The sequence below is a fragment of the Camelus ferus genome, chromosome 20 (genome assembly GCF_009834535.1).
Source record: "Camelus ferus isolate YT-003-E chromosome 20, BCGSAC_Cfer_1.0, whole genome shotgun sequence".
NCBI classification, from domain to species: domain Eukaryota; kingdom Metazoa; phylum Chordata; class Mammalia; order Artiodactyla; family Camelidae; genus Camelus; species Camelus ferus.
Genome location: NC_045715.1, coordinates 10,592,278 through 10,605,346, shown reverse-complemented (window position 1 = coordinate 10,605,346; position 13,069 = coordinate 10,592,278). Strand labels below are relative to the sequence as shown.

Below are 13,069 nucleotides of genomic sequence, written 5' to 3'. Positions count from 1 at the left end.
GCAGATGGCCCGGCCGCTGCCCACGCTCCACGCGTTTCTTCACATTACAGCTCGGCCTTGGTGCACAGGTGAGAACAGGCAGGTGGCCCCGTTCGGTGCAGCCTAGCCATCCACATCCTGGCTTACCGACCACACAAACTTCTTTGCAAACACCTCCTCACGACATGCTTAGAAAACTAACATTTCCAAACCTTCTCCAGGTGCAAGGAGAGTTTCCCCATCCTAAATTTGTTCTGCCTTTTACTGCATATAACTTAAGTATCATTGGCAGGAAACACTCCTTTGTCGGACACCCACCACACATCCAAATCACCATCTGGGGCAGCCACACACCGGTGCATGTCAATGGCGGTCACAGCGCCTCTGGTATAATCAGAGCTGGAGGGCTGGCCAGGCCCCTCACACTGAGTTCACATGCTCAAGTCCAGGGCTTTTTAAAAAACAAAAAACTACCACACAGCACTGTGCAAGGCAACGGGGGAGGAGCTATCCTAGCAGAAAGCATTCTCCCCGCCTGGGTGCATCAGGGAAGCTGGGCAAAGTCACTTCTCGACAGCTCCCTCTAAACACTGCTCCCTTCACCCGGCCAGGCCCGGTACTATTGCACTGTTTTTTTCCTTTTAGGCTGAATGAAAAAAATTAATCAAAATTACAGATCCAAGTATTCTCTGGGCCCCCATCTTTTATGCAGTTGAAAAGATGAAAGGTCAGATTCTAATCACTGGCATCAGGCTGTTACAAAGGAATCGACAATTGGCTTTTATTGACCTTTTTTTTTTTTCAGAGTACTTAACTAATGGGATTTGATGGCATCAAAATTATCCTTTCATTTCTCGCAATATCCCTGGGAGAGGAACTGGCATCACTGGCTCCAGATGCACAATACAGCCCAGGAAGGTTACATGTCAGAGCTGAACTCTCAGCGGAGGTCGTGGTCGGAGCCCAGCTGGGAGCCCAGCGAGAACGCGGAGCCCTGGCTACCCCATCCCGAGGACCTGATGGGGGAAGGTGGGGCAGGCAGGACAGGGGAGGAGGTGGGTGGAGAGCGGAGGAAGTGGTTACACCCTGCCTGCAAGAGCCAGCCAGACTCCCGCAGTTGCTCGGACGATGGGGCTCTGCACCCCAAGGGTGCCCAGGTCGCTCCTCTGCCTCCAGGACTGCGCGTGAAACGGGCCACACATGCACACTGTGGAGCAAGGGGTGCCTTCCTGCTCCCCTCCACTCTTCCCTCCAACCATGGGAACTCCTCTTGTTCAGTCACAAAGGGAGATCCTGAACTGACGGATAAGCCCTGGGGACTGAGGATGAGCTTGGATCACTCCAGCCTCAAACATGAAAGAGAAGAGTATGTGTGTGCGTGTGACTATGGTTCTATGCGAGAAGTCACACATTCATCCCTTACTGAGATTCCTGGCCCACAAATGCCTCCCCTCTGTAACTTTTAGGCTTTGAATTGCTCTCTTTCATAAGGAAACATTGGGAGGCAAGTTCTGGAGGGACAAATCCCTGTCCGGCCAACAGCTTTGGAACCTGAGTAGACAAGACACCAAAGGGATGGTGTGTCCTGTGCTTTATGCCTCTTGGTCCTGAAAACTGGGCTCCTGGCGTAGGGGAGGCCAATTCCACAAACAGCTTGGGTGTTCCCATGAGGAAAACTGAACTCTGTTTGGGGAACGGTGAGCAAAATATGCAAAAACCACTTGTTCAATCTCAAGATAACAGTGCAAAGCATGCAGCGGTGATCTGAGGACCACAGAAACAGACCCATGAGGGTTCGTGCCTCGTCATCCCCAACTGAGAGCTGAGTGGTGTCTGAAAGCTAAAGGTTAAGACAAATAACACGTGTACATACATGAATATAGTCACAGAGTCAGAGAGAACCATTTCTAACATTATCAAGAACGAGCAAGACCAGGGGGAAAGAACGGTTCAACAAAAGAGAAACTCCAACCCTGACACAATGACCATCTTTCAGTCACTCGACAACACTGCCGGTCAAGTCAAGGAACCTCAGGTCCACCCTCACCTCACCCCAAATCAATCTTTCAAGATCACAATCTTCGGTCTATTCTAGGGAAAAACTTAACTGCGTGTTACAAGATTCCCAGTGAGGAGCAAGTCCTCGTCTGTGATCCCTGTGGCTCACTGACTTCGACACCGAGTGAGGACAGGGAGTAGAGGGGTCAAGGAAGTGCCACCTGTCCTGGGACAGCCCCACAGCGGAGCGCCAGGCACCTCCTCTCTCCCTGCTGTCTCTGTCCTGGGTCCTGGAAAGTCACGGCCAAGGACAGGAAGCGCTGTCCGACGGGATCTGCGCTCTGTATCTGATCCTGAAGTGGGGGGCAGAGGGAGCAGAGGGCGTGCGGACTCTGCTGATCCCAAGGGTGCAGGACAGAAATGCACTGGGGGAGTAAGTGTCCTGTTGCACCTGCACCCCGTCTCACCCCCACCTGCAGCGGCTCAGCAGTCCTGGCCGCGAGACACTAACGTGTCCATCAGGAAGAGGTACAGCCCAGGCCGTCCACTGCTGGAGCCGCTGCTGGCCTGTTCCAAGGTAAAGTGTGGCCCTGGCCTAACCTGAGAAAACGCTGCTCCCTCCCCAGTACTCTGCGCCTCACCTGGCGCCCGGGACACGGGGATGGAAGAGGGTAATGAAGGGGCATTCCCTCCCTACCCTTCTAGAACATCCCAGCTCGAGAGAGCCCGCAGCTGGTGGCACCGGGTGACGGCAGCATCTTCCGGAGAGGGATGCGAATCCACCAACGGGAGGGGAGGCGCAGGCCCCGGCACTTCTGCGCCCGGGTCGTGTTTCTCTCACCCCCTCTCCCCTCTGAGCATCCTTTCCTGCTTTCTGAGCCCTGGAAACATGGATTTCCCCTTCAGTTAACTTGGTGATCAGGGTCCCCTGTACGGCCAGGCCGGGCAGGGCTTTACCTGTTTCCTTAAGTCCTGAGCCGACCGATGCAGAGGCGGGTGGTGGTGGGTGGCGGCGAGCCCCTTGGCCGAGGAGCCCCCCGCGGAGGGGGTCGCGGGGGGTAGGCTGGCAGAAGCCTGCTCCCTTCGGCTGTCGGCCCGGGGCTCGCTGTGCTTCTCCTTCGCGGGAGTGGCCTCTTTGCTTTTGTGTTTCTGAACAGGTTCCTTCTCCCGTGATGACCTGCTGGAACCATTGAAAACTGGAAAGGAAGGAGAGAGAAGAACAAAGTCACTACATCGGGTGTGCTGCCCACTGTCTTGCCCCCATACCCCCTGAAGACAAAAGGAGAAAGAGAAGAAAAACATTCCGGACAAACACCGCGTCTCATATGCCCTCAAGTCAAGACAAGCACCACAAAGATAAGAATAATCCTAACATGGAGAGACCAAAGCAAAAGTTATAAACACAGACTGAGAATCATTTGCTTTGGTTGAAACAATTGAAAAATCCATTTTAAAAATCCCTACAAACACACACACACACACACCCTCAGAATATCAACAGTACACCTTAAACAAAACAGTGGAATTAAAATGAAGAAACCAAAACAAAGAGTCACATTCCAAGAGCAGGGCCACTTCATGTATAAAGATACAGGGGCTAGAAATGGTCATATATATTCTTTAAACTTAACACATTGTGAGGCTGCAGATCTGATGACAGACATCGGTCAAGATGTAGCTGTGGCACCAGACCCCTGGGTGACCAGAGCAGAGCGAGAGAGGCACGGGAGCCCTGGGCCGGACCTGCTTCCACTCCAAAAGCCCTGACAGACAGCAGTAACAGCTGACACGCACTAGGTGCCTGCTGTGAGCCCAGTGTGGGCCGGGAAGTCGTTCAGTCTCTGGATCCAAAGGGACATGATCTTCACGCCCACTTTACAGAGGACCCAACAGAAGGCGCGCGCCTTGCCCAGGCTGTGCTGCCTCCCAAGCACCCCCCTACAAAGCTCCTGACCTCCAGGTGGCTCTCAGTGCCCCTTCCAAATGTGCCTGCTGGACCCCACCCTCTCCTGGCTCAGGAAGTTCACAAGAGAACAGTGACGCTCGGGTCTGTGCGGTAACTTCATCAGCGCTGCTGCCGCGAGCCTTCTCCTGTACTTCGCAGCTGGGACCCACACTCCCAGACAGGCTCGGCGGGCCTGGCCGCTCTCCAGGGCATCAGTTCCACATCTGTCCCCTCTTACCCACAGGCCCCCCTCCCCTCAAGCCATCCCGGCAGGTGGCTACTTCTTCAGCGGAGGAAGGGTGCCTAAGCCTGGTCTGTCTGGCCCCACAAGCTCCAGGCAGAACAGCCAGGGAAGACAGCGAGCCCTTTTAGCTGTCGTTTAAAAAGGCTCCTGTTGTATTTCCTGGCAGAAGGAGCCTCAAAAGGTCACTGTGTCCACCTGCCCATCAGACACCTCCTCTCCAAGGCTATGCCCACCCCAACCAGGCCTTGCAGAATTCCAGGCAGAAGTCACCAGAGGACCAGGCAGCTGTAAAGAGAAAACTCCTCCTCTGAGGTGGAGTCTCTTCCTGAAGCCGAGAGAAGCAGGGGTCCAGCCCCCTCCTCAGACAACCTGGCCTCTCTTGAGGGTACCCTCCCTCCAAACTTACCCACAGAGCCTTGCACGCTTTTTCACCCCCATTCGTATGGGTGTCCTACAAATTACACTTATGCCTTGTAGGGAGCAAATGTTTTTCTCTTATCTGCTTTCCCATCTGTTAACAGTGCTAAATCTGCTAACACATTTTTTAAAGTTTCTTTGGTTTTATGCTTAGAAAATCCTATCTTTTCAGATGGTAAGATATTCCTCTAAGTTTTCTTCTAATTGTTTTCCATTTTTGGGGGGTGGGGTAGGGTGGGGAATTAGGTTTATTTATTTGTTTATTTCAGTGACGATACTGGGGGTTGAACCCAGGACCCTGTGCATGCTAAGCACATGCTCTACTGCTGAGCTGTACCCTCCCCTACGTCTAATTGTTTTCTGGTTCAGTCGCTTAGATTTGTTTTAGAGCACTTGTAATTACATCGTATATGGTGTCACACAGAGACTCACATTTTCCATATCTGGAATGGATGTGAACCCTGATCTCTAAAGATGCTCTCAGCCCCAGTGATTACACACTCTAAACAGATTTTCAATACTGAGAAGACCGGCATCACATCAAAATATGGTATATGATCCCGTGTTGTGTGAGGTTCTGCTGGATACCCTCAGTTACAGGGAAAATGGAGAGCTTCGAATGGCTGGCATTTATTCTAAGTGTAAGTAACTACACGCTGTCAGAAACCATCCATCACACCCAGGCTGGCGGCATCTGTACTTGCTTTCAAGACAAATTAGAAGCAACATCCATAAGAAGTCATACTTCAGTGTGATTAAAAATCAAGCCAAGGAACATGCATCTAGGCGACTCCTGACCGTTCAACCAATTTTCTAAGGCGGTGAACACAGCTCCTTTATGGAAACCCAGCACAGGAAGTTCTATATTTTTTCTTTTTTAAATCTTAAATCTTCCAAACTTCTCCAAGCTTTGTTACTGCCACAAGATGAGCTTCGTGACACAGTCTGCTATGAAAGAAGTGCCAGTTCCAGAACTAATTCTCTTTATTTGGTTACAAAAAAATTTTTTTGATTCTGGGGTTGGTCCCCTTTCGTAACACTGTATGAGCAGTTCAACTCCTGTCTACACCTGGGCAAGCTGTGTACAGCCTTGGTTTTCTCACCCGTAGGCTGGGGACCACGTGCTCCTGTGTGAGGGTTCAGCTGGCACTCAACATTTGGGAGAACTTCCTGCTGCATATTTAAAAGGACCATCTCAGGTTACTACATACTCAGATTGGGGCAAAATCTCTTCTAGCTTCCCGATCTCGCTGCAGATCCAGTAGGAAAAACAGGCTTCACTAAGCTGAACAGCAGGCCTGAGCAGACCCACCACAACCTCCTGCCTCCCAACATCCACTTCATAGGAAAAAAGAGGTGGTGCCAATGCCCTGTCCAAGCAAAGAGAAATAACGATGCTGAAAACAACTCACATTTTCTACCAGCTTAACGAGTGACTTGACCCTTGGGGGACCCACAGGCCCTTTCAGGGGATTCCCTAGGTCAAAACTATTTTCATAATTACACTAAGAGAGTATTTGCCTTTTTCTCTACGTTGCTATTTCAATGATGGTTATTAAAGGCAGATTAGCCATCAGGGAAATACAAATCAAAATGACCAAGAAATCCCACTTCACATCCCCTCGGACGGCTCTGTTCAAAGACAATGGCAAGTGTTGGCCAGGACAGAGAGACTGGAATCCTCGTGCACTGCAGGTGGGACTGTAAAATGGCATGGCCACTCCGGAAAACAATCTGGAAGTTCCCCAAAAAGTGAAACAGAGTTCCCATGTGACCCAGCAATTCCACTCCCAGGTAGGCACACAAGAGAAATGAAAAATGTGTCCATGTAAAAATGTGTGTACAACTGTATTAAGTACAATTATTAATAACAGTTCAAAACAGGGGTGGGGGGAGATAGTCCAAAGGTTCATCAGCCGGTATTTATCGAAACAAAATGGGGTGTTACACACCCATAAAAAGGAATCGGGTACTGATACGTGCTCCGGCCTGGGCGAATCTTGGAGACATTCTGGGAAGTGAAAGAAGCTAAGGACAAAAGGCCACCTCCTCCTGCAGGATTCCATCCACGTAAAACGAGCAGGACAGACCAATACACAGACACAGAAAGTACATGAGCAGTTCCAGGAGGGGAGCAGGCTGGGGAGGCTTTGGGGAAATGGGAATGACTCCTAAGTGGGTACAAGCTTTTCAGGAGGAAGGCGATGAAAATGTTGACTGTGGGGATGGTCGCAAAACCCTATGAAGATAGTAAAAACTACCAAGTTGTACACTGTGGGTAAATTTTATGATATGTAAATTATATCTCAATAAAATTATTTTTTTAAAAAAACCAGCAGCAATAAGTGGTAAAAATTTTTGGTGCCTTAACACAAATCAATGCAATTGCACCAAATCTGACTAATACTTATTATATTCTTCATTACCAGTTACTAGCAGTTAATTTAAAAAAAAAAAAAAAGCCAGTTTCACATCAGGAAGTGACAAAGCAATAGAAATTGTTAACAATGTTAAATCTCAACTCTTGTGCATCCATACTTTGTATGACACACGTGTAAGGTGCTTCTCCTGAACAGTGATGACTGTTTCTAGGGCAGAGCACTTATGAGATTGTTTAATGCTGTAAGCTAGCTGCTTTTTCATGGAATTTTTTTTTTTTTTAATTTGAAAGGACAACTGATGTAGCCATTTGTCGGCTATCTTCTCAAAAATGAATAAAGTCAGCCTGTCAAGGGAAATAATAGTTTTTGCTGCCAACAACAAAATTCACGATTTCAGGGGAAAATTACAATTTTGGAAAACCTGTACCTGCCACCATGAGTTTGACAGCCTCTCAACACATAAGGACTTTCCCGATGAGTGTGCAGAGATGAGATTCTTTGATACTATGTGACGAAAGGTGCTGACGACTGCAAGGGGTGCAAAGCCCAGTGAACCATTATTTTCAAATGATCAATACAAGATGTTACAAAATTGCACGTGGGTACATGAGCCATTCAAGGCAGAAGGCAAATCCATGGACTTTAACACAACAGAGTGTGAAAAGTTCACCACCATGGGTTCAGATCGCTGTAACAACTGATCTTGAAGAAACTATGCTGGTTGAGTGTGGGTATGAAATGAAAGAACAAAATCATTCACAAAGGCTCCTCCCTCTTCCAACCACCTATTTTTCTGAGATTGATTTTCTTCATATACATCAACCAAAACTATATGCGGCAAGAGAGGCCAGCCCCTGGAAACTGCTAATCCACTTTCTGTCCCTACGTTTTGGTCTGTTCTGGTCCGAATGCAGAGGCAGACCTAAGAATCCAGCTGTCGCTGTCCAATCCAGACCCTGAAGAAATGCACAAAAATGTAAAACAATGCAACTCTCCTCGCTAGAACTTTGGGGGTGTGGAACAGAGTCCCTTTTCATTAAAATGTTATTTGTGTTAACATGTAATGGGTTTGTGCTGTTTTTGAATGAAATTTCTAAATTTCCTGATTTAATTTTAACATGGTAAATATCAACAAATGCAATCCACAAAATAAACGCTTTTAGGGGTTCCCTCAATAAGTGTTAGGAGGAAAAAGGGATCTTGAGACCAAAAAGCCTGAAACCAGTAGGCTGGATCGTCTTCACAACGGTGATTAGCTGCAGCATGGCTTCCAGAGGCGTGGATGGATCCTGTACTTCCATCTACACCTACAAAACCCCCAAAACTCAGGCTCTAAGGTGAAGCTACCTGAACTTGAATCTGGAGAAATCATCTGCTAACTGTTTGACTTTGGACTGGTTTCCTGTCTAAGACTTAGGGTTGCTTGGAGGATTCAGTGAGGAAGTTAATCTAGAAAGGATCTTAGTAGGGGCAGTGGGCAAGCGTTAGCTTGTACGGGTCACCACACCACTTCCGATGGAGTCGGTGGCAAGTTGTTACAGGGAGACTTCAAGGAAATCAGTTGAGAGTGGAACTGCCAGCAGTATCTTTCTGAGATCCAGGGGGGGAAACCCAAACAGATCCTCCACTGGCATTACCTGCACCTGCCATGGAAGGCACAACTCAGGTTCTGTTCTAATGCCTTTCAGGAGCTTCCACACCAGAGCATCAAAGAGACTCCCCAGGAAACACTCAGGAAAGCCAAGCTGGGGCAAAGGGGGCTGTGACTACAACAGGAGAGGAAAAAGGGAGGCGTGTGCCCTAAACATTAATATTAACCAAACTTGCTGCTCTGTGAACTGCAGCCCCTGATTCTACAAAAGACTATTTTGACAGATAATCAGAAAGGGGGGAAGGATTTCAAAAATACAAAAATGAAGAACTGAATAAAATTAACTCTGATTTGCAAACAAAAGATGGGTTTTCAAAGGAATCCGCTCTTGTCACCATCTTGCTATTATTTCACAGCTGCCATCCACCCAAATGGCAAACAGGACCCAAAAGTCAACTCGTGTTCATGGGGGGCCCCCACCCATGGGGGGGCACACATTGGCTAAGACGAAGTATATTTCGTCCTCAACAGCTCATTAGTTTTAAGTGTCGTGGGAACCTGCCAGTTTTAGTCCTCCAAGTAATTATCTTTTGTCTTAATTTGTAAGATTCTCCAGAAGAGGAGAGAAGGGGAAAAGGAAAAAATACTCACTCCTAGGAAAAGCCTAAACCCTGTGAACATAAGAGACCCACACGCTGTCTCCAATTAAAAGGAGTAATTGGACTCGTTTCTTTAAGGAGAGAAACAAAGCATTTATCCCAGTGAACCACATTAGGGAAACATACTGTACTCAGATACAAACAGCTCTGTGTTAATCAACAGAGACACAGCTATTGATTTGTATACACATATGCTGAAAGTTAAACGGCCCACAGACGAGGGTTTTCATGCCATGGCAAGCAAAATCTTTAAATGCAAAAGACTGGTATTCTGATTTAGGGTCACTGCATGGCTGAGAAGGTAAGTTCTGTTCCCAATAAGGGATGAAAAAGAAATGGTCAAGAGAAGTCACTTTAGAAACATCTTCACCAGCATTCCCGCGAGGGCTGGAAAGGTGGGAAACGACATTTTCTAAGGAGGAACTCGCAATATAGCTCCAGGGAGTTTGTACTAAAGGATGTTCCCCGACCCGCAGAGTAAGATCCTGATGTGGTTCCCAAGGAAGAGCCATAAGGCAGTGGATAAAACCGACTGTAAGGTCTTTAAAACACTCACGACATACACGACCTCTCGGAGGGATGGAGATAGCCTGGCTGTGATTTCCAGCTCCCAGATCAGAAGCACATCTGTGCCTCTATTCCCACAACCACGGGCCAGCTGCCTCCCCTCATCTGCCCTCCAGGAATCTCTTAAGTATTCAAAATAAAGGATATAAAATGCCTTCCGTTCTTCAGAGGAAGGAGTGGTGCAAATACAAGAAAGTTGATGTTTTCCAAAGCTCCTGCTGTAACGGCAAGGAGAAGACCCACATCTGAAACAGTCACTCCCTAAACAGAGCCGACAAGGCCAGCCTCCCACCCTCCCCACATCCAGCCACCCCAATCTTGTAATTATTCGTGCTAATAATAAAGGCACCTCAACAGAACACCAGGAAGTGATCCTGAGGTTTTTTTACTAGGTGAGTAGGAAAGGGGACTGACTCCTTGCCTGGTGTCTGACAAAAAAAAAAAAGTTACTGTACCCTGAGATGACCCCATGTCCAGCCTTCACCTTCTTAAAACAGAAACGTGGACAAGACCCACTCAGAAAGCTGGGCCGGGAGGTCTGCTAGCAGACACGCCACGACCAAGAGGGAAAAGTGAACAGTCTCAAAGACTAGACTAACCCCCACATTACATAAAGTAAGACCTGCTCCCTGTCCTGCCCCCCAAAACAAATCTAAGGGACAAAAAAAAAAAAAAAAAAAAAAGAAAAAAAAAAAGAAAAAAGAACTGCTGTAAATAGCAGAATGGGCTACGGAAAAGAGAAGCAAGCCAAGTTTCTGATCTGGAGCCAGATATTTAAATGTAAGCTTCGTGTCATTACAAGGCGTCCCGACGCGGGGCAGACAGACTCCGTCAATTGGCTGGCAGTAAACCCTTGTTACTGTACAAAAGCCGCACTTGCTCCCTGGAGCCAGTTCAACTTTGAGTCACTATTGTCTGAAAACAATGGAATGTGTCTGCCAACCTGTGCCAACAGTTCAAAAGGATTTTAATGCAGTCTGTGTGAGTGAGTGCTGTAACCCGGTTTGCCCTGGGCAAAAACAGCTCCCTGACTTTGCTCCAGCAGCCACGAGAAGAACCAGAGACCGCGGCGAGGACGTGCGGGTCGGCACAAGCCCCACGCCGGGAGCCGACAGCGGCAGACGAAGCCGCAGCGGCCTCCGAGCACCCCGGCTCCAGCCTCTCAAGCGAGTTCTGCTGGTTCGCGTGGAATCGGCAAGAGCCCTGTGGGATTCCCACGCCATGACATCCCATCACTTTGGTGACTCGTGTAACTGGAAAGAAATACGCTGAAAAGAATTCCTCAAGTGAATTTGATTTTCAGTTTCTCTGTAACAACTTGAATCTGTAAGTCATACAATATTTCTTCCATCCGAATTTGGTCACCACAGTCCCAAGATAGAGAAATGTGAATATGTTATGGGCAATGATGGAATACACCTAACAGAGCTGGATCGATGTGCCCGTTAAATGTGTTTCTTACACAGGCTCCTAACAGCTGCTGACACTGAAGTTTGAAAAGGGTGTATGTATGACCTTTATGAGAATATAAAGGTCAGGGAGACACAAAGACTATAAATCAAGATGAATGGCTTCTGTCATTGAAAAATGGTTTCTTGGCCCACCTGTCCCCCAAAGGAGCCGAGGAAAGGAGGAGACTGATGGCCTGACAGTGACTAACCCCCAGCCTGTGCCCGCAGGGCTGGCTCTAAGGCATCTGCCTTCCCCATCGTGCAGCTGCGGGGCCCGCTGGGGGGGGGGTGGGCACGGGGCCAAGAGGAACCTGGTGCCTTCTCAATCTCAAGAAATAAAACAGAGCCCAGCACTACGGTGATACTCAGAAGGGGACAAGCGTTAACTCTGGAAGAGTAAGTAAATCAAGGGGTTTTTCTGCAGCTTGGGGTTTCTTTCACAGCCCTACATTCAAGAAAAAGAATTCTAAAAGGCCAACCACATGTGAAGTAAATGGCAAGACTTCTTTGAATCTAAACAAGGAATCTCTGACTATTCACAACAAACCAGGGCAGACACACCCTGCCAGTGTGCACACAGGAGCTACTCTGGAAGGCCTTCCACATACACAATCAACTGTACAAGTTATAGAAGAACTGGTAATTTGCAGAATAAAAAATATTAGCACAGGAGAAACTAAATACAGAAATATTCACACTGCAGTAAGGACTGTTTTCAAGGTTCTCCAAACAAATACTGTGCACCTGCTTTTGTACCACAGTATCTCTACCCTCCTCATCCAGCCAGGAAAGGAATGACTTTTGAAAGTCCTATATGCACATTTTCAGTCTCTGGGAACAGGATAACTGCTCTGTGAGGCAGGCCAGATGAATTCAGCTAGAAATATTAAATACTGAACAGTTTGGTGAACAGCTCAACAATTCAGTTCACAATGTGTATGATATAAACACACCCCACCAAGTGTGGACAACAAAATTGATGAAAAGTTCTGAAAATCTAATACATTATCTTAATTTCTTCCACACTGCAGGGTATTACAGTTCCTTAGAAGAAAAAGTTGTAGGTGTGAGGCCAGTAACAGGACAGCAGCCAGCCCCACCTCAGGAGAAGTCACCAAGTGCCAGGCACCGTGCTAAGTGTATCTGTCACCCACTCCGTCCTGACAGACCTTTGTTTATCCTTAGTCAGCGATTACTCACAGATCACGTGATCTACCCATTCAAACCTTATGATCCAACAGATTTTTGCATATTCAGAGTTGTGCAACCATCACCACAATGTAATCTGAAAACGTTTTCACCACCCCCAAAACGAAACACCATCCCTGCCCACTCCTGAAACCTAATCGGAAAAACCAGGTGTTATTTTACAAACAGGAAAACTGAGGCCTCGAGATTAAATTATTGGCCAATCACACCTGGTTAGGAAGACACATTTGAGGCAGAAGTTTCTCTTTCACCACCAGCCTCTCTTTCTGGTTGGTCATCACTGAAATCTGCAAGCATCTCACCACAGAGGAGAGGGGCCCCCATGTCATCAGGAAGAGACATCTGCACACGAAAATACTGGGGGGCCAGTGCTGTCCTAGTGTGCACATGCCCCCGAGGTCCTGGGTGGACCGACAGAACCAACACTGTAAGGAAAATGGGAAGAAACAGGGATGGGCGGGTTACACTGTCAGACAGGCATTACTGGGGACCGTCTGCCACACCTGGAACAGCTCCTTCTCATAATGACAAGGTGAGGAATGTCACACGCTCAGAGTGGTCACAGTCCCTCTCGGGCAGCCCTTGCCGTGTGTGCCAGGTATTTGAAATGTACTGACTTTCCAGGATT

At 47.9% G+C, this 13,069-nt stretch overlaps 1 protein-coding gene across 1 annotated transcript in view; it reads right to left on the bottom strand.

Moving 5' to 3' along the window:
• JARID2 (jumonji and AT-rich interaction domain containing 2) overlaps window positions 1-13,069 on the bottom strand; it is a 228,036-nt gene that overhangs the window by 26,084 nt on the left and 188,883 nt on the right. Inside the window, 1 exon segment of the mRNA XM_032462527.1 lies at window positions 2,935-3,173. Coding sequence (XP_032318418.1) covers window positions 2,935-3,173 — 239 coding nt within the window.